Source organism: Podarcis raffonei, chromosome 6, assembly GCF_027172205.1.
Source record: "Podarcis raffonei isolate rPodRaf1 chromosome 6, rPodRaf1.pri, whole genome shotgun sequence".
Classification (NCBI taxonomy): Eukaryota; Metazoa; Chordata; class Lepidosauria; order Squamata; family Lacertidae; genus Podarcis; species Podarcis raffonei.
This window is the reverse complement of record NC_070607.1, coordinates 43147923-43170687: the sequence shown is the minus strand read 5'-3', so window position 1 is coordinate 43170687 and position 22765 is coordinate 43147923. Positions and strand designations below refer to the sequence as shown.

At 40.5% G+C, this 22765-nt stretch overlaps 1 protein-coding gene across 2 annotated transcripts in view; it reads right to left on the bottom strand.

Moving 5' to 3' along the window:
* The window catches only part of GLIS1 (GLIS family zinc finger 1), a 188022-nt gene that overhangs the window by 115352 nt on the left and 49905 nt on the right, over positions 1-22765 (bottom strand). For both annotated transcript variants that reach the window (XM_053392398.1, XM_053392399.1), the window contains exon 3: positions 2067-2265. In XM_053392398.1, the coding sequence (XP_053248373.1) occupies positions 2067-2265 (199 nt within the window). The remainder of the gene's footprint in view (positions 1-2066; positions 2266-22765) is intronic.

The window sequence follows — 22765 nt, the reverse complement described above, 5'->3', positions numbered from 1 at the left end:
ACATATATAACAAAATCAAAAGCAGCTAAATTGCCATGAATAAGTTAAGAGCCCTTGTTTCCTCATGCCATGTATATGGAAATTTGAATAAGATGGTTCTAGACATGGAGCATTTATGAATTAAAGTATCTCATATAAAAGTTTCAACTTTGAAGGGTATTTTCCCCCTCTCTAGATTCTCAAAAAGGTCAATATTGTTCAGCAAAAATGCAGAGTAATTGATGGATCGCCTTTAAAAAATAAAAATTCATAGCAAGTTTCTCTCAACAATTGACATCTTCTTAGAAGGGTACCAGATTCAAACTTTGCAATAATGTTACCTAATGTAAGTAGGATAAAAAAAATGGTTGTTGTTTTTTAGTTTTCCACCCTTAAAAAAGCACAAAAGTCTTAAAGGATTTTTTTTTTATAAGGGGGGGAAGGGAGAGAGATAGAGATACAAATGTCCTGTTAACTAGATGGGAACTTATGATGTCCTCTTATGGGAAATACTGCTATGGGGATTGTTTTATTATTTTCTACCTTCCTTCAAGTTGTAGCTTGAAAGCACCCTTTTTCTAGTACTTGAGGCCAGATCCCTGATTCATTCTAAACTCAAGTCAGCAGCTTGTCCAGAACCCAGCAATTATTTTCTTTGGATCTACAACAAATTATTTACTGAAGATGGGATCAAGCCTCATACATGGAATTAATGCACTCCCTAACTGAGGTGCCCTCCACATCATCCATAACAATTGGCCAAGCTGGCTGGGACCAACGGAAGTTATAGTCCAACAACATCTGCAGGGCTACCCTTGAAATAAGTAATTGGAGAGGAGGGTGAAAAGGAGACCAATGTCTCATCCACATGTTTGTTGAGCAAAAATCCTCTTCTTTACCTACCATCCAGTCATTAGCTATTCATGCTGCATGTTTGGCTAAAGGGCATGAGCAACAAACCACCTCTTGGAACGGCAAATCTTGATCTCATTTTGACTACAGGAAACCATATCAGAGATTGTGGTAATGGATAAAGCCTATTTCAAGAAGCTAAGAGGAAACTATTGCCTCCCCCCCCCTCTTTTGATTCTTAGAACTGGAACACAAAAGAAGGGCATACTTGAAGGTACAAGGTGGAATGCTGTCCCCCGGGAGGCTTGCTCAGCGCCTTCCTTACATATATTTAGGCACCAAGCAAAAACATTCCTCTTGTAGAAGAATACAGGGGTGGGGTGAGGGAAGGAAATGTTCTGCAGCCCCAAAGACTCCTGGTGCTCTAAAGCATTTGCCTGTCGGGGTGAAAGTAAACCAGACTAAAAGAAAAGGGAAATGGGAAGAAACAAAGTTGGTACTGAAACCTGAGGGAAGGAAACTTTAAAAACAAAAACAAAAAAACAACCCCACTGCTCAAGCCCTGAGGAGGATGTGGAGTGGGTGATCCTTGCTATTTTCCAACCTCCACGGATTCAGGAATGTCAACAACTGCTCCTTCATCTCAGCTTGTCTGCTGATGCCCATGATGCCCATTCTGGACTGTGCACAGACAACAGCACACCCTGCTTTTGTGCCCTGCAGGCAAACCAGACTGAAGACTGACTTAGCCAGGTCCGCAGGTGGGGCATCCCCACTCTTTTGGGCCCCTGAGTGGCCCATTAATATTTTTTAATTATTGGCGGGCAATCCGCCAGCCCCCGTGGCCAGCCAAGGCCAAAGCAGAGGGCTGCGCAGGGCTACTGCTTCCCACTCTCGGCCGGGAAAAGTTGCAAAAATCATCAGAGTTACAGTAAACGGTCGTTCTCCTGGCTAATTAAACAATCTGTGGCATTTTAAACTAGGGGGGTGTTGTTGTTGTTTGTTACTATGTTATGTATTTTTGTAATGTTATGTTTTGTAATGTTATTTTTGTATGTATATTGTAAACCACCCTGTGATCCTTGGATGAAGGGCAGTACAGACAGTTAATAAATAAAAAGATTAATAACTCAAGTTGGCAAAATAGCATAGTGTGTAACTGCTGAAGTTTTCAGACCTGTGACAACTTCTGAAACGATAAGAGCACATAAGGCAGTCAAAATTGAAAACGATACCTTGTGTCTGAGCGAGACAAGTTCAGCTGACTAACATGTAGGAGTCTTTCACAAGGCAACGGGTGGTCTCGGGTAAGCGAGCTTCCTGAGTGGATGAGCAGGTTCTGTCTACACACGGGCCCCAAGCTATTTGTCATCTCCACATCCATCAAGTTATTCTTCTCAGATATCAAATTACAATGATTGTAGGCACCATTCACTGTTAAAGAAAGGAGAGGAGGAAGAGAAAAACATAATGATGAGCTCCTCGACAAGAGTGGTGCTGTATCTTACTTGTTTCCGTCAGCATGATCCACCTACTACTGGCAGTCTGCCTCAAGAAATCAGGAGAGAATAAAAAAAAAGTTTCAAAGTAATCAAGGTCCAATTCCTAAGGAATTAACTACTGACATTGATTGTTGCTTTCCCTACCACCACCTTATATTGAAACCTGAATAAATGATAATATTTCCAATAACATTTTCTTTTACTACGGGAGGAGGTGAAACAACAGTTTTTGTTTTTAGTTATTATTTCTTTTGGGGGAGTCTTGTAGGTTGAGGGGGGATGGGAAGTGGCACTTTGACCATAGGCCCTGAAATGTTCTTCTGAAACATCAACATTGGATACCAAATTCTTGCCGGTCCAGGTTGCATTTTGCTTCTATTCAGCCACTCAAGTCTTTACCAAGCAATACTATGTAAGACAAGGGCAGCACATTACTCTTTAAAAAAATGTGAAATGAGGAAAAATAAGAATGTAAAGGTTATTTACTGAAAAAGTAGCATACATAACTGTGCTTCACTCCTCCTGCCTTTAACTGAAATAATTAAAATGTGTGTGAACTGAGAGCTCTCGCTTATGTGCTAAATTGCAGCCTCCATTTTTACTGATTTTCTTTTACACCTGAACATTGACTCATTTTCATTGCACAAACTATAAGAATAGATGGCCTTCAGAAACGCTCTTTCTAATGTGCCAGCTGCCTGACTTTTGACTCATTATAGGATAGTGTATATGAGCTGGCTTCTAATGAGATGCTCGTCAAAATCATAGGTTCCTATTTCTTTGCCACACACAATCTAGAGTTTGAATTGTAGCCTGTTAGACAGTTCAACTGGATAACATGCTAGTCTTGAAGGATACAAGAAGTCCTGGAAATGTGCCCATGTGCAATGCTTTAACAGCCATATCCATTTCAGTTTCAAAACGTTATACTATCAGAGCATGAGAAATACAGTGACCCTAAATGTCTTTTTAAAAATCACAATAATAATAAATATATTTCAGAAAGCATACAGTACTCCTTATCAAAATAGTTTTTAAAAAAGCTATAGATCAGATCCAGAGTTAAATGTGCATAGCAAGGCTGGTGGAAGTTGACTTCCTTGCCTTGTCACGCTCCTCCAAGGCTCAGAAACCCTGCTGAATGGGTGGGCTGAACGAGTAGCACTGAATGCTATGGGAGATGAGCTCCTCATAGAAGCTTCCCATGGTTTTCAAGGATCCTCACTTGCCACACAGCTTCCCACACCTCAGCCCACCTCATCCAGCTGCGCATCTTGTAGGAGAGCTGCCATTAGGAAGAAGCAGAGAAAAGTGTCTGCTAGTCCGGACACATATACTTAACACTAGATCCTGCCCAATGAAATAGCCACAATTCCTCTTTGATGCATGTAGCTTTGGGGAGATTACCTCTTTGAGGTAGTGAGATCTGTAAATTCCTTGGTAGCTTGTCAATGCCACGGTATTTTTAATGCACATATTTACTTGGAAGTCCCACTTTGTTCAACAGAGCTCACTCCCAGGTAAGCATACATAGGATGGGAGCCACAGTTTTGTAAGTTGTTTCGGTTTCTAGAAGTAATGACTACAATTTATACATAGATCCACTTTCTCCTAAAGCTATGGAAGTACTGCATGGGTACATTTTTCTCATTTAAAATGGTGGTAGAGTGGTTACATTTTGTAACCCATCAGATTTCTCTCCCTCTCCCAAGTATCTCACCCAACATCAAAGTGCTAAACTGTTTTTCACATATGGGATGGGTTTAGTACCAGGAAAAACCCTGTGGGTGTACATCTTGCATAGCTGCACTCTTTCATTGCTTGGGCAATACAATTCTGAAATTCATTAGCAACCATTTTAGCACTTTTACCATGATATCATGACACAGAAACCAAAGGCTTGAACTGGACTATTTACAACAGCTGAACTACATGCATACAGAAAACATAGATGCTATTGGGTGAACAATTTTAAAGAGAAGTATCAACACAATCTTCATAATGTTAGCAACATTTACCTCCCCAGTGGGTACCAAAACTAAAGCCAGAGAAGTATGATAAAGTTGAGGCCAATTGGCAATATGCATATGTTTACAACATAAGTTTAATGTAGATAGACTTTCTAATAAAATGTCAGATCATCTTCGTGCCAAATTCCCATTTTTTAAAAAAATGCAGCAGTAACAATAACAGACAAGCCATGGCAATAAGGAGGGGCTTTCAACCTTTTTGACTCCATGGCTCTCTTGACCAACTACATTCTTTCTGCAGCACCCCTGTGGAGCTCAGAAGCCCAGTTATGTCACTCCTTGTCTGCAGAGCTGGCAGCCTCTCACCCTTTTTTGAACAACCTCCCTTGTGTTCCCTCATCCTCTTCTCCTTTGGAGTCCTCTGGGCAGCCACTGCTGCTGCCCCCTGGTCTCTGAGCTGCCCCCCCAAAGAGAGGTGCCTCCTCACCATTGGTGCTGGCTCCCTGGGTGCCAAGCACCCACAAAATTCCCCATGTGCAAGTGCAAAATTCCCCATGTGCAAGGAGTGCGGCACCCCTGACCATCATTCAAGGCACCCCAGGGTGCCATGGCACATTGGTTGAAAACCACTGCAATAAAGCATTTCCTGTTAATCCAAAAACACAGAAAAGAGTTTAAAAAGTGGCCTAAACTACAAATTCTAAATTCAGCTTAGTATTAGAAACAATTAATTAGATGTAAATCAAGCAAGCAACAAAAAGGAACATTAACATGATGCAAAACTAGAAAATGTTTATTTCTATTTTTTGTGCATCCTTAACACAGCTGGTGGGGAAATGGGCTACTTTACAGGTTTGGGGCTATGCTTCCTGTTTCAGTGGTGTCCGCAGAATTTTAACCTAGATAATTAAGCTTGCCAATAGCAGATGAAAGGAAAACATTTTCATATTTTATACTTAAACTACCAATACCATGGTAGTTCAAAGCATCTGGAAGGCACCATGCTGCCTACCCCTATAATATCTGCTTACTTTCAATACAATCACAATAATTCCAAAATTTACATTATACTAGTCTTAGTTTACAGACAGTAAATCTAACAAAATAAAACTGTTCCTTACTTTCCAGACTAATGTCGCAGGGGGTTAATGTGTCCAAGTTTAACTCTAGGTTACACACACATACACACACACTTTTCTTCCAAATGTTAATTAAAACACTCCGAGAAAACTATGGCTTTACACTTTCAGTGTTGATTTCAGACTCTGACTTCACTATTTTTTTCACTCGGTGAACAAGAGTTAGTGCCACAGATAATGGATTAATCGTATAAATTTTCTTGGAGTTACTGTCATCCTAGAAATGAATAATGGCACAAAGGAAGAGTGTGCTGGATCAGACCAATGACCCACCTAGTCCTGCATCCTGTTCTCACAGTGGTTACCCAGATGTCTGTGGGAAACCCACCAGCTGGACCAGGGCGCAAGAGCACCTTCCCCTACTGCGGTTTCCAGCAAGGGATCTTCAGAGATCACCTATGACTGTGGAGGCAGAACATAGAGTCATCATAGCTAATAGCCACTGATAGCCTTATCCTCCAACAAATGGCATTCCCTCACATGCCAGAACCAATTAATTGGTTCTAGGTTGCAGACCTAATAAAGGCACATGCCTAGGCAAGTCTATACACAAAAGGCACACATTTCTTGCAAGTCACAGGATCTTATTCATACTTTTGGACCTGGGCAAAAGAATGCAAATACAGTCAAACCTTGGAACGTTTCGGCTCCCAAACGCTGAAAACCCAGAGTTTTTTTCTTTTTTCCCCACTGACTTTGCCGATCGCCTTTGATGCTCGGTGGTTGAACATTTGGTCAAATGGTCTTCTAGAACGGATTACGTTTGACAGCCGAGGTTTGACTGTATGTTGTTATCTACCATGAATGGTGAGCAATAGGTTAAATAGCTAGGTTTCCCTGCAGCAAACATAGTATGAGGTCTGTGCTCCCAGTTCTATAGTTATTGTGTATAAACCTAGCCATTGAAATGTGTCTCATTCATTCACAATCAATAGTACCTGGGACTACAAAAGTACCAACTATATGTTACATTTTAATACATATGTAACAAAGCTTCATTTAAAAAAGAAAAGAAAAGCACCCTTCAGAGACTACTTTTGTGGAAAGTTTGGTTCTTGAGTCTTTGCCCACTCAAAACACAATTTGGGTAATTACTAATCAAGTTGCCAGGGAATGGGGTGCTGAAGAGGAAAGAAACCACTGGAAAGGGTTAACTATCATGCTATTGCTCTTTCACTCAAAACTGCATCTTCCTGAGTTTGCTTTTCATATTTAAAAACACTGGGTGATATCCAGTAATGTCCATCTGCCATATTGTTTGCAGAACAGATTACCCTCCCACTGCTGCCATCCCACATCACTCCCCCAGCCTGTTCCAGAGCAGAATTGCAGGGGCGTGGGAGGTTGCAGGAAGGAGTACAGGAAGGGAAGTCCCACTGTGTGAGTAAAAAGGTTAAGGGACCCCTGACCATTAGGTCCAGTTGTGGCCGACTCTGGGGTTGCGGCACTCATCTCGCTTTACTGGCCGAGGGAGCCGGCGTACAGCTTCCGGGTCATGTGGCTAGCATGGCTAAGCCGCTTCTGGCAAACCAGAGTAGCACACGGAAATGCTGTTTGCCTTCCTGCTGGAGCGGTACCTATTTATCTACTTGCACTTTGATGTGCTTTCGAACAGCTACGTTGGCAGGAGCAGGGACTGAACAACGGGAGCTCACTCCGTCGCGGGGATTCAAACCACCAACCGCCTATCGGCAAGTCCTAGGCTCTGTGGTTTAACCCACAGCGCCACCCGCGTCCCTACTGTGTGAGTAGCTGCGTGCTAATGAGAGCTTTATTACATGCATTTTTACATAAATGTGCGGTTTGTCTCCAAAAGGCAATGCTGGGTTGCAGTCTGACACTAATCTCTATAGCAATAACTCCAACTTCCCAAGGATGTTTCAGTTTTTCATTCATAGTGGATACTGTGCTGTACAGAGGTCCTGTTGTTTCTGATAAAAGCACCCACTGGGGCCTCTCAATGAGATAAGGCTGAATGGAAAGGGTGATGATTCGACAAGAGTTTGCTGCAGTGCTTTAGAACTTTACCTAATTAAGAACAATGAACAAATAGCTTTAATGACACATAAAACTGCAGTGACTCACACTCAAAACAAAGATATGTTTGAAATATTTGCCTAACATACTAAACTATCCCCAGAGCTTTTGTGGCTTTTGTGGTGTCTGCCAAACTAGGTCATTTGCTTATTCTTGCTGCTTTGAGACATCATACAGAATGCACCTATGACATATCTAAAGAAAATAAAATTTTTACTGGGAACTTGCACTGCAGTGTCCTTTCAGAACAAGACACTTATTTTTATTCAATTGAATTTATCCTTTTGTAGAAAGGATTTTTTAAAAAAATACCCAGGGCAACTGTAAAATTACTTCTGCATGAGTGTCCCCCAACCTGGTGCCCACCAGCTGCTTTGCAGTACAACTCACATCAGCCCAAGGCAGTGTGGCCATTGGTCAGGGATGAAGTGAGCTGAAATTCAAAACATCAGAGGGTACCAGGCTGGCAAAAGCTGGTTTAGTTAGTGATATGTCTCACTGCATTTTTAGGACTTCGGTGCTGAAAAGGAAGACATTCAATATGTGAAACCTTGCCTATCATTGAATATCTATATCAGGAAAAGGCTGGATCAGCTGCCGGGGGTGGGGGGGAACCCTATAGTTTAATGGTGACAATTCAAATATTCAACTCTTCTTAGCTTTGCCCCCAGCTGTTGCATGATTTATGGCAGGATTTTGGATTCTGCAAAAACTTACTTCCATATGATTGAGGTCCAGATATTGTCAAAATTGCTTCCCATGTGGAATGGCTTGACTGAACCTTGTGCTAGATACCATGGTAAGTTAAAACACATGGTAGAAACCAATAGCAGCATGCCAGCAATCCAGAAAGGTGGAATGCTGGTGTGGGTGCTACCATTTAATTCAGTTGGCCCTGGTTCAGGGCCACTTGCCAATGTGGATTGATTTAAATCAAGGTAATTCAAAACATGATCTTTAAAAACACACAACTGATTTAAATCATTGATTTAGAATAATTGCTTTAACAAAGTTTCACATTGATGCTTTTCTGTATTCCCTAAACCATGGCATAATTCTGACAGAGGACTGGATACACAAAGTAGGTCAGAATGAAAACCAGTGGCGTAGGGTGGGTTGTCAGCACCCGGGGCAAGGCAAGTAATTTGCGCCCCCTAACCCGTGGATTTGCGCCCCCTAACCTGTTGATTTGCGCCCCCTAACCCTAACCCCCAGATGTTGCACCCGGTGCGGCCGGGCCCCCCCCTGCACCCCCCACGCTACGCCACTGATGAAAACTGGTAGGATTGCATCAGGGACTCGTTTTAAGGAAAGGCATTAGTATTGCGGAGAATACTGATATTGAACATGTGCTCTGGATTAATGTATGAAGAATTGCTGGAGAAGCTACTGCAGCACAAGAATTTAAAAGAGCTAAAAACCTAACATTTTGATGATGATTTTAGTCATTCCTTCAAAAATCCACCAAATGCTTGTTTATATAGTCACTGTGTGCAAGAGTGAGGAAAGAATGTCAAAATGAAGTCATGTCTACAATTTGGAAAATTACACCATTTTTGTAGATCCAAAAGGGGGGTGACAACAATTTTGCAGATTTTTGCTTGCTGTTAATGGTGATCTCAGTGTCACTGGAAACAAGAGGAAATTAAGACAGCAAAAATATCTTAATCTTTGCAGCTCTAAGACACATTTGACTTAAAGTAATGCAGGACTGATGACTGACAAACTCAAGAATTTAGAACCGTTAGAGAAAACTTGCTGAATAACCTGCTTAGTATCACCCAATAAAATCCTGCAACAGTTAGACATATTCTACAGTCTTCTTAATTTTGGGAAAGTATATATATGCACATATATCTAGATTTCATTTGAATTGCAATTTTTTAAACAAACAAACCCTACTATGTGAAATGTTAATAAATAGAGGAGGACAAGACAAAATGGCAGAAGCAATACAAAAGAGGAGCTTTACATTTGTTTGTTTGCTTGTTTGTTTATAAGGGTCTTAGGGCAGGTAACAACAATAGAAAGTACAATTCTAAAAACAAGTAAAACCTTTACAATTATAAAACATGTAAAGATATTGAATCATCTCAAATAATATATACCTACATCATGGATCCATTCTATTAAATTGGTTGATAACTGATTCTCAAAATATGCAACTACTGAGATTTTATGTACAGTATTTCATGAAATTGCAGTTACACATTTTCAATACGTCTTAATAAAAGCTAACCATCTTAATACGTAATGAGTTGTTTACTGTATCAAAAACAGCTGAGAAGCGGGGGGACTATTCTTGATAAAACTATTCCTGTGGGTTGGCTGCTCTCACAGAATGAGCTGGAGAGACAGAGGGAACAAATGACAGCTCAGGCGATTTCCCACTGGGATGCAACACTTGTTCACCCATCAAAAGGTTCCTGGCTAAACAAGTTGTAGTGTCCAGTTTCACAAAGTGAAGGATAAGAATGAGAATAATACAATTCAGTGGTTACGTTTTGCTACAGGAAAGGTGGTTTTGGATTGGGCAGAAGTTATTCTAGAATCATAGAATTGTAGAGATGGAGAGATGGAAGGGACCCCTAGAGTTACCTAGTCCAACCCCCTGCAATGCAGGAATCTCAACAAGATCATACATGACAGATGGCCAGACAGCCTCTGCTTAAAAACCTCCAGGGAAGGAGAGTTCACCACCTCTCATGGAAGTCTGTTTCACTGTCAGCTCTTACTGTCAAAAGTTCTTCCTGCTGTTTAGTTGGAATCTTTCTTGTAACATGAATTTGTTGGTTCGGGTCCTACCCTCCAGGTTGGGAGAAAACTAGCTTGCTCAGTCCTCCATGTGACAGCCCTTTAGATATTTGCAGATGGCTATCATATCTCCTCTCATTCTCCTCTTTACCATGCTAAACATGCCCAATTCCCTCAACCATTCCTCATAAAGCTTTGTTTCCAGACCCTGGATCATCTGGGTTGCTCTCCTCTGCACATGTTCCAGCTCGTCAATATCCTTAAATTGTGGTGCCCAGAACTGAGTGGTTATTCATAGTTTGGCTGCTAGCTTGGCTTTAACTTTTGGCATGTGAAAACTTTCCTCTTCAGGCTGGCATTTAGGCTGTGAGCTGGTGTGCATTCCTGTTCTTTGCTGCTGAATATTTGTGCTTTTATTGAATTTGGCTTCATACATTGTATTGTATACAACCATGGGCAATTTTTCTGGAAAGATGGATGATACTTTTTTAAAATAAAAGAATTAAAAAAATAAATGACTCTCAGTGTATATTTACAAATATCTAGATCTAGAGTGGCACACACAATGGAATTTTCTCTCTTCCTGTATCCAGTAAAAGCTACTCCTGACTGGGTTGGAGTGCAGACCTGCAGTGTAAAGTCGGCTTGGTGGAAAATGTGCATGGATACCTTGCACAGGAGGTCTCAGAGGAGAGAAGGGGGGAAAGCCCCCTTGCAAAAGTAAAACTCAGCTGGTGGTAGTCTCAATCCAAATCCTACTATTTTTTTAAGGATGAAGCACCTCCAATTTAAGCAGCTAAAATATTTTCAATACGCCTTTTTTAAAAAAACTAAGTACAGGCAACAACCAACTTACATGCATCTGATTGACACACAATTGTGCGTGCACGGATGGCACCGAACCCAGAAGTGACCCTAAAACATTACCAAAATGTCACAAAAAAGAGTGAATGGGGGAGATATGGGATGCTTTATTTGGGACCTGGCAATGCATGTGGGGGTTTGGAATGTAACCCCTGCACAAAATAAGGATTGCCTGTACCTCCCGTCTTTTTTAAAAAAAACACTTGAATATTTGAATGACAGTTCAAATACAGACCCCCAAGTGAACCCTAATAAAAGATCTGGAACTGGGTGTGCATGAGTTGTCTGTTGTATTGCAGAACCAAAAGAACAGAATAGGGATCACAGGTGAGTATCACATATCCTGCAGAAAAACCACATGGGCAGAGTCATTATGGTGGCTGTGAAACAAGTAGTAGGTCCACAGTAGGGCTGAGGGAGAGCGAGTTAGGAAGATGAAAATGAAAAACATACATCAAAACAGGGTGGAGGAACCTGTGACTCTACAGCAATTTGTTGGACTACAGATCCCATCTCCCCTGACCATGGGTTATATTTTCTAGGGCTGATGGGAACTGGCATCCAACAGCATCTGGAGGTCACCACAATGGCTCCCCCTATTTTCAAATCAGATGATAAAAGGAAAGTTGAGGGAAATAAGTAGAAAAATATTTTCTTTTGTCGTATTGCCCTTCTGAACAGATTCTAACATTGAGCAGAAGAGAGAAGACAACGTTTTGGCTTTGAAATGATTGCCAAAGAATGGTAGGAACAAGACTTGCATGTTACTTCTAATGGAACAAGTCTGCAGTCATTCTCTTCCTAGAATACACACACTGGCAGGAAAAGGAGCTGTTTGTTAACTGCAGCTGAGTGACTGGAAACAATATTGCAGCTGTATAATTGGAGCCGTAACAGAGCTCTGTTCATATCGCTGAACTCCTGGATTCTAAAATTAGGATGGAAGCACTGGCCAGGTAACATGTCATAGTAAGCTGAACCAAGCTTAAGCACAAGTGTGTGACACCTCCCAGAGAAGACGTCACAACTGCTTTGCTCCTCCCCCAACGCTTTCACTCCTGCACCACTGTGAGCTAAGCCAGGTTTTGGCTCAGGGTATCATTCAAACCCAGCCTTGTGGTTTAAGTTCTGTCCTCACTAACTACAAGCTGCAACCAAGAATAAATGCATATTGCTGGTGTGGAGGGTGCTCCAAAGGCAAAAATATACTGATAGCCTTCAAGATTCAGAAACTGAAAAGCAGAGCTTTCCAAACTTTTCATGTTGGTTACACATTTTTCAGATGTGCATCACTTCACGACAAAGTAATTCAGTTTTACTGGCAAATTGGAGGTTAAACTAACCCCTTTCCAGACCCGGGAAGAGTGTAGGGAGTGTTCACACAACATACCTACACACTGCAGCTGATACACTAACATGTTGTGATACACAATTTGGAAAACTCTGCTGTAAGGTGTTGAGATACTGCCTAAGCTAAAGGGGAGCCTCACATCCATACTAGCAGGCATTGCATGGCAAAGGTGCAAGTACTGGAAACTGAAGCAGTCATGTGGAGGCAAACTGCTGGCAACTGGAGACCTTGGGGCCCCCTTCTCCTCAGTTGGTGGTCAGTGGTGGTCTCTTATTGCCCTCCATCTCACTGCTGCCATTAACTGCAAGTACTTGGCAAACAAATCACTAAAAGACACACACACACACACACACACACACACGGAACTGGCAGTATATCTAAAAAAAATATAACAGCAAACATCACAAGTCTGTGGCACATCTAGATGCAGATAATTTTGTGTGCAAGTCAGGCTGCTCCATCTCAAAAAGATACTATAGACCTGAAGGAGATAGGTTATTCTGTATATTGTTGTGCCTATCACCATTCTCCATAACAGACAATAATCAAAACTTAAACAAATTGTGACACTTTGTTTTATTCCACTGCTGCTAGCTTCATTACTCTGTTTCTTTTAGCTATTACCTAAAAATACAGAGCTCACAACTCCAGCTGAACTTCTTTTATGCCAATATGCATGCTGGTTCCACTTAGTACAATGAACATCATTAAATGCACATGTGCCAATGATACTTCTTTTCTTTCCTTTTTTACTATACTGTAAATATTTTTTAGAATTAGAGTTCGGTACAATGAATGTCAAACAATGACATGGATGTCAACAACTGAATTCAAGGCAAAGGAAGCTGTCAAGGAAGTAGAAAGCAGATGGAACTGATAATCAGTTTTGAAAGATTAACATGGAGATATTATGAAGCCATAAATCAAATGGCTGATACATAAAATGTAATTAATTTTAAAAGTTTAAAGGTATATTTCTTAGAGAGCCTAAAATCTAATTGTCAATGCAATTATCCAAGCTGTGAATCTCTGGGTGTTCTTTACTTGTACCAAGTTGGATACAGAAGGCTCTAAAATACCACTGATCGCCTTCTTTGTACTTTCAGATGAATGGTAAAATGACCCCCATGTACAGAATCCAAAATAGGTAGACTGTCTTACAGTACAATCCTATGCATCTTTACCTGAAAGAAAATTCCACTGTCTTCAGTGGTGTTTACCAAGTGTTTTTAAAATAACAGCTCTAGTATAAAATCCTGTATTTCCACAAACTGTTCAAGAAACTCACTTTTAGGACAAAGACTGGAGGAACCAAGATAGCATGTTGAGAGAGGTGAACATTTGCAGACGTTAGTGGACAGAATAGTCCAGAAATCAAAATGAAAATTGATAATCCATTTTTACACCAAAACTCATTATGAACTAAATTAATACTATCATCTATCTATCTATCTATCTATCTATCTATATAATTTCACTCCCTAAAGTGAATTTTTCCAAAAAGAAGTACCAAGACATCAAACTGACATGAAATTTAGGAAGGACCAAGTCTTGGTAGAAACTTTAGAGGATAAAATACTAATAAAGGGGGGGATTACACTTTGAGCCACTAGAGAAAATACTAGAGAAAATGCTAAATTCACACACACAACTGTTAAATAACTGTGCCAAAGCAAACATTTGCATTCAATAATGTTATATGGATTTAGAGTTCTCCATGGAGATTAGCACCATGAAAATATCTGGTAGCTTAGGGAAAACATAACACTAGTCTAATGTGTGTTGAGGGCCTTTCCCTACACAAGCACACACTAACTTTCTGAAATTTCAATACAGAAATAGAAGCTCTCATTTACGGACAACCAAAAACACAAAAAATTCTTTTTAATGAATTACAATCCCCACTTTCCAAATCTCAGTTATTAGAACAAGGTGACAAATCTCTATGAGTCCTCAAGCAACCTAAAGCCAAAGTATGGCTATTCAGAATCACCACAACTTAGTAATATGCAGACTTTTTTTCCTACCCTGGAAAAATACTTAGCATTTAACAAAAATACACAGCATTTAACAAGATCAACCTTAGCATCATAGGGTTTAAACTATCAGGATATTGGTCCATCTGTGTATTACAGTGATAAGGGTGCAACCATCCAGATTTAAAAGGTGATGCTGAAGGACTTTTGCTCTGCCACTGCTTGCAGGTTCCCACGGCAGTCTGTTTTGTTCCCCACGCTGTTCAACGTCAATATGAAACCACTAGGAAGCCATCCAAAAGTTTGGCTACATCAGTATGCTAATGATATTCAACTTCACCTTTCCTGTCCGTTCTCAGAATCCTAAACCAGTGCCTGGTTGTAGTTCTGGGACAGAGGCAGATGTTGTGATTTCAAGCTGCTTTGGGTAACAAATTGCCCAGTAAATCAGCTTAAAATATTTAATTTTTTTTTAAAAAAAATCTAGCTCATTATGAATTAGGTGTGGTTTGGGCACCACATTAAAACATAGCTAAAAATAAACTATAGTTTAATGCACAGGTAGAGACATTTCTTAAGCCCAAGGTCACAATCCTTCATGGGTAATCTTTTGGGAACCATATAACAGTGTTATGCTGAGCCAGAGGCAAAAAGTGGAAGGACCAGAAGATGTGACTTTCCTTTAAGCTAAACAGTAGGCTGTATTCCAACCATCCCCCCACCATACACACACACACACACACACACACACACACACACACTTCCTCCATCCAGGCATGCAAGAGGCATTTAAGAACACATTCCAGCCAGACAAATGCACTTAGTAAAGGTAAAGGGACCCCTGACCAATAGGTCCAGTCGTGGCCGACTCTGGGGTTGCGGCGCTCATCTCACTTTATTGACCAAGGGAGCCGGCATACAGCTTCCGGGTCATGTGGCCAGCATGACTAAGCCACTTCTGGTGAACCAGAGCAGCGCACGGAAACACCATTTACCTTCCTGCTGGAGCGGTACTTATTTATCTACTTGCACTTTGACGTGCTTTCGAACTGCTAGGTTGGCAGGAACAGGGACCGAGCAACGGGAGCTCACCCCATCGCGGGGATTCGAACCGCCAACCTTCTGATCAGCAAGTCCTAGGCTCTGTGGTTTAACCCACAGCACCACCCGCATCCCAAATGCACTTAAGCAGGGTGCAAAACAAGGACTGGATTGGGGTCTCAATGGCTGGATAAAGACCACTGGGCCTGAAGTTCCCCACCCTAGTTTAATGTGAATGAGGAGTGTTTCAGTGCATGCCGCTCAAAAATCCTTGTACTTCCCTACCCCCAACCCACCCCACTTCATCTGCTGCCCCTCCAGAAAGAAAGCAAACCAGAGGCTGGCTTTGCACATGCAAACTGAAGCTTGTGGTTTGTTTCCCCCAAATAAAGCACAAGTGGTAAGCCAAGAACAAACCTTGACTTCTGTTCCTGGTTTGTTTCGTCCCAAGCACAGCAGCAGCAAGGGAAGGACAAAGAAGGAACTTTTGAATAGCGTGCACTCACACACTGTTTATTCACATTAAACCATTAAGTATGGCTTAAGGTGAAATATGAATCAAGCCTTACACTGGCTCCTCATGATTTTAGATATACGGCAAGTCTTTTCCAGCCTTACCTTGATGTGCTGAATACTGAAACTATGACATATTGCACGCAAACCATGTGCCCCACCACCAAGCTATGGTTCTTCCCCACCAACCCATCTACATCATTAACAAAAATGGTACAACTGTGGTACCCAGTGACTTTTCCATCTGCACAAAAAGTAGAAGTCAAATGCAAGAGGGAATAAAGTTATTGGATTTGGATTTGATGACAGTTGCCATCATTTTAGATGCAGTAAGTAGTCTTCTGCAATTTACCATCATCAACTTATTGATTATATTCAAAGATTTTTAAGGCTATCTCAGTAAATCCCTATTCAGAAAATCAACATTTAATACAATAGCCTATCTAAATACAAACTAATCTTAGTAATGTAATAGCTTTAACAGGAAAAGTTATGTTGAAAAGTTCTACAAAGAGCCTGGCAAGCAGAAACTCCATTTCATTTGATTCAAATCTAATAATATCATAACAGAAGAAAATAATTTCCCCCCCAAAATTATGTTAGTTTAATTTAAAGGGTTTTTAAAATAGATGCAGTGGTGACATGCAAAGCTGAAGCAAAGGAATGAGCATTATAAGAACACTGTTGCTTAGATACACTGTATTTTTTAATAACTCATTACTCTGAAATCAGTGTTGCCTGTTAGCATGGGATTGAAGGCCAACATGCTGAGGCAAATTTGGCCAATGTGTGACACCCTGTGCTGAGTGCAATGCTTGTTGCCCTGGAATTGCATGTGCAGCATGCATAAGATAAAAAGATGCAGGAAAACAAATCTAATGTCATTTTCAGAATCTGCAAATAATCCAGAAAATTTATGATGTCCTTAATTGATCAAAATCACATTTTGCACATTTGAGAACTAGTTAGTATTCAGCTTTTTCAATATAAAAATATAACAACACCTGCTTGTTCAAAACCAGAGTTTAAACTATTTCATATTGGCTCAAGCTTCACAAAGTCATGAACTTAGAAGCTGAGGCTTAATAGATGTGTCCCATCATCAGTAATGGTTGATGCAATGTCACAAACTGTGCAGCATACTCTCCATACACCCACACTTTTCAAGCACAAATCTGGATGTGAAGGACGGAGTACCAAGAACCAACAAATATTTTGCAATTTGTCCTAGTCCTGCATTGTGTCATAAAGCATCTAAGCCTTCTTATATTGCTTGAAGAAACCTCCTGTGAGTTGACCCATGCTTCTTCATTGCTTAGATCAGTGCTGGCAGGACAGGTTAAACAGTAGCTGGGATGTGCAGTGCCTGTATGTATGTGTTCTTTTTTTTTTTAATAATATTTATTAGAGTTTCAAACAAATCACAAAATTGAAAAAAAAATAACAGAACAAAAAAGAATAAAAAATAAAAAATAAAAAATAAAAAGAAGTAAAACCAATTAAAAACAAGTTAATCCTTCCATGTCTTATCTTTCATTTGCTTGTTTCCCTGACCTCCTCACACCTCCCTTTTTTGTATAGTTCAATAGTTGTTTCAGCAAATCCTTACCATTTTTTCCTTTATCTTAATAGTTTATCTTGATATATTGTAACTTTACATTCTCACCTGTTAACAATCCATTTTTACATACCCCTTTGTAACATTACTGCTAAAACCACATCCTTCCAACATCCTTCTAACATTCCTTAATTTTACAATATTTCTGTAGATAATCTTTAAATTTCTTCCAATCTTCTTCTACCGACTCTTCTCCCTGGTCTCGGATTCTGCCAGTCATTTCCGCCAGTTCCATATAGTCCATCAGCTTCATCTGCCATTCTTCCCGGGTGGGTAAATCTTGTGTCTTCCAATACTTTGCGATGAGTATTCTTGCTGCTGTTGTTGCATACATAAAGAGAGTTCTATCCTTCTTTGGCACCAATTGGCCGACCATGCCCAGGAGAAAGGCCTCTGGTTTCTTCAGGAAGGTATATTTAAATACCTTTTTCATTTCATTATAGATCATCTCCCAGAAAGCCTTAATCCTTGGGCATGTCCACCAAAGGTGAAAGAATGTACCTTCATTTTCTTTACATTTCCAACATTTATTATCGGGCAAATGATAGATTTTTGCAAGCTTGACTGGTGTCATGTACCACCTGTATATCATTTTCATAATATTCTCTCTTAAGGCATTACATGCCGTAAATTTCATACCTGTGGTCCATAACTGTTCCCAGTCAGCCAACATAATGTTATGTCCGACATCTTGTGCCCATTTTATCATAGCAGATTTCACCGTTTCATCCTGAGTATTCCATTTCAACAGCAAGTTATACATCCTTGATAATATCTTAGTTTTGGGGTCTAACAGTTCTGTTTCCAATTTTGATTTTTCCAATAAAATTCAAAATACTAACTGATGCAAAAGAAAGAGGTGGATTTGCCCTGCCAGATCTTAAACTTTACTATGAATCAGCAGCATTTTGCTGGTTGAAAGAATGGCTGCTTCTTGAGAACACAGACATTTTGGACTTAGAAGGTTTCAATAATGTATTTGGGTGGCATGCATATTTGTGGTATGTTAAGGTCAAAGCACATAAAGCATTTAAAAATCATATTGTCAGGAAAGCATTGTTCAATGTCTGGACAAGATACAAAGACTTACTTGAAAATAAAACCCCAAGGTGGTTATCACCGATGGAAGCGAAGGCCCAGAAAAAGCTCAATATGGAGGCCAAATGGCCGAAATATTGGGAGATTTTGGAACAAGAAGGAGACAAATTGAAATTGCAGAGCTTTGAGAAACTAAAAGACAAAGTGCGAGATTGGCTTCATTATTTTCAAATAAGGGAGGCTTACAATTTGGACAAGAAAATTGGCTTCCAGGTGTATGTATGTGTTCTTGCAGTTTGGGGTAGGGTGTGTGTGTGTGTGGTTGGATACACTATGGTGTGTGGGGGGGATCCACAATTGTACACACATATGTTTTCAGAGTGTGGGTGCCTGCACCCATGTATGGCTACAGCATGCATGTGTGTCTCAACAACAGTATATCAGGTTTCCAAATATGCCCACGAGTCCAAAAATGTTCATGATCCTATACCACAATATTCTGTTCCATAACTTAAGGAATAGGCATTGCTTACAGTATCCACTAGGTGACTCCCTCTGCAAACATTGCAGAATTCTGGCAGAATACTGGCAGAATTCTTGCTTCAAACATGAAACTGTGTTAGTATTGCCTTATTTTGCCAGAGTTGCTGACACAGGCTTTAATGAGACAAGAAAATCTTGAAAACTTTAACCTACTGCTCAGAATGTCACCAAAATGATGAAAAATAAAAATGGGGAAGAAATATATATGAGTTTCTGTAAGGCCAGATCCCTCTAAATTCCTGGGTCTAATAAAAGTTAGAATTAATCAAAGCTTCGAGGGTTAAGCTGAAAGTTAGCCTTTAAGTAGCTGGACTAAAGCTTTCCCTGTCCAGGAAGCCACCTGGAAGAGGAGGTGTCAAGAGGAACAAAGCTAATAATGGCTGAGTCATTAAACCATCAAGAGAAGCCATTAGGAGGGTGAAGAGTATGCCAGAGGAAGAGGGGCGGGGCTCCTCCTCCAGTTGTGTGTAAGTGGGCAGAGTTACATTTCGGTATGGATTATGTAAACCAGGAAAACCCTTTTTCAGTCTGTTAGCAGGGACAAGGAAGAGGAAGCGGGTGAAGAACACCTGGTGAGCTGAGCACTGCTGGTTTCTCAGTTCTGAGACCCCAGTCCGCTGCACCTGTGGGAGAAGCAAGTAGGGTTACCACCTTTTGCAAGGTAAAATACAGGGCAGGGTGGGCAAAATAAAGGACAGGTCAGAGTGGGGATTGGGGGGGGCACACACACTCTCATGACACCAAATCCTACCCCCTTTGTGGAGGGGTGTTCCCTGTATTCAACCTCCTGTCTCCTCACCACATAGATGGGCAGGGGCCAGGGGTAGATGGCCGACCGACACCCATGGGCGACTTGAGCCGCAGCTCCAGCCTCTCACCCATGTTGGTGTTGAAAGACACTCAAGCGCATAGGAGAAGGAAGGAGGAGGGAGCAGAGGTCAGGTCAGGGTGGCAGAGAGAGCTATGCGACGGCAGACTCACGCCATGCTAAACCAGTGGGTGATGGTTGAGGAGGAGCACCAGCAAAAGGGAAGGAAGGACGGGGTGAGGGAGGGAGAGGAGGTCACTCCTTCCCCTTCTCTCTATTGTCACTTGGCCAGGCTCCTTGTGAGCTGCACCAACAGAGACACAACTGCCATTTTGGGCCAGCCAAGCTTGAATATGAGAAGTAGAAAACGGGACAGTTGACGTTCAATTGGACAGGGGACACTTTTGTCCAAAAACTGGCCAATCCATTTTTTCTAGGGACAGGTGGCAAACCTAGATGCAAGAGACCCTCTTGGAATCTGAATGCTCCATACTCTCTCCATCGTAGGCTGAGGTTGTATATATGTGTTTTTAAAAATCCACATATCATAAAAACACCGCAGTCTCCACTGTGCCTCATCATCCAAAAGGAAACACAGACACAGGATAAAGTGTGCCTTCAACCCCTGGAAACTTGCACCATTTGTGAAGATTGAGGGGCATGTAACAATATATGATATGCCTTTTCAAAAATTGGAATAAAAGTAAATGTGTAAATTATCAGCACTTTTGATTTGCTGTACCTCTGGCAAATTTCATGGATCAGTTTGAAATTTTCCATATACATAGACCTCATCAGGTAGCTCATGTATAATCTTTATAGGCTTATAATGGCAGGACCTGACTTCCATGTTTGTCAGTACTAGCCTATACCCTAAGTACTTCTTAGCAAAGATCTATTTTTTTCCAGAATCATGGCACAGAAGGAACATGAACAAACAGCAGAAATAAATTAAGGGTGCACTGCACAGCACTGCATTGCAATGTCCCAAAAAAGGACACGTTTTTCCAAACTATGCAGAAACTAAGCACAAATAATAACTGAAGAAAACATCATTGCACTCTGAAATAGGTTGTGCAACTCAGACTCTCATGATACACAGCTTAGTATCTCAAGCACTGTTTGATCTGGATCTTCAAGTAATTATGAACTAGCCATGGCAACCAAATATTTCAAAATGGTAGCCTTCTTGGAATAGTATAGAGAGTTTTCTGGCATGTTGAGAAGTTCCATTCTGTTTAACTGACATTGTTATAATCTGCTATTATTTGGGAAATATTGGGAAACTAATAAAAATTTATTTACAAAGAAACCCCTGTTTTGAGCTAGAATATGTTAAAACAAAGGCCCTAGAAAAAGGAATAGAAAACACTGTGCATTTTCCCTCCATTAATTGCCACCTTGCCAAATTTTTTTATTAGATTGGATGGGCTTTAGAATTTCTTTTTTATGAACATCAGTTGAAGCTCACCAGAAGCCAATGCTTTTTTAATGTCTCCAATAAATTTTGGGAAATATATTTTATGGATAAAAGTGACAGGCATTCACTGAATGTTTTTTAAATACTCCTCAGTCTAAGCCAGGATTTCCATTATAAAAACCTCAGTACTACAACCAGTTTCTACCTTCAGCTGTAAGTGGTCAATATTTTGTAATATAAGCAGCATACTATATGCTCCTCCAACATTGGACAAGAATAATCCAAAACCAGACTAGAAACTACTGGAAAAGAACATGTAAGTGTCAACATTCTTTATCAAGAATAAGTACTCATAATGAAGCGCAAAGAATAGTCTTATGGGGGGATTAGAGATGGTTTAAAACCATTCATTAGGATTGGTAAAGGAGCAATACAGCAACAAATATTGGGTTTTTTCAGAAGCAATGCAGAAAAATATATATCAAATTCTGACAAACACGAGCAGAATACAGGCAATCAAGAAATTTGGAGGCACAGGGGGATAGTCTGGTAGCAATCTACAGCAGTCAGTTCCCCAGACTGAGGGAGTTCAGCAGATCTGACCAAATGGCATATGTCAAATGCCTATATTCAATAAGACCACCTCATATTGACTACGTAATGAGAAGACTATGGAACCTGGGCAGTGGTACATGACATTTCCAAAAGCAATCAAGAATGGTAGGACATGTACTGTTTGATAGAAAGGGTATAATTTGTGTTCCTTCCTGTTCCAGGAGCAAACTCTGAGAAACTCTAAGAAAGTTAAGTATTTCTTCTTATCATCATATTTCCCTCCTGGAACAGAGAATTTTTTCTTTCATCTTCAAGTAATTTCAGATGGCTCTGAATTTCAGCATAAAATGTCTAACTGATTCTAATACACTACCAATCAAAGTCAATGATCCATGCAATTCCATGGACAAAGACAGAAAGTCTGTTCCCTATGACCACCTGATGCTAGGTATCTTTTGATGAAAAGATTTCAAAAATAAAACAAAAAACAAAAACAAATTCTCTCTCTCTGTGTGTGAATTACCTTCTTGTTAATTCCTTAAGTCCCTGACACAAAACACATTTTAAAGTTTGAGGGAAGAAATGCTTTTGCTAATTCCAGTTCCTTTCCCCATTAATTAACTCCACTCCTTTGAAAGGAACTGCAGCGCTAAGCCCAATTAGTAATTCAATTCAGAATTTCTTGAATACCAATCTAGCCAGGATGAGCTGTGCATTAAAACAAACTTCTGTGCACATATCACTTGCTGGATCATGAACCATGCACATAAATTAGGATGTTCATCAAAATGTACTTTGCAGATAA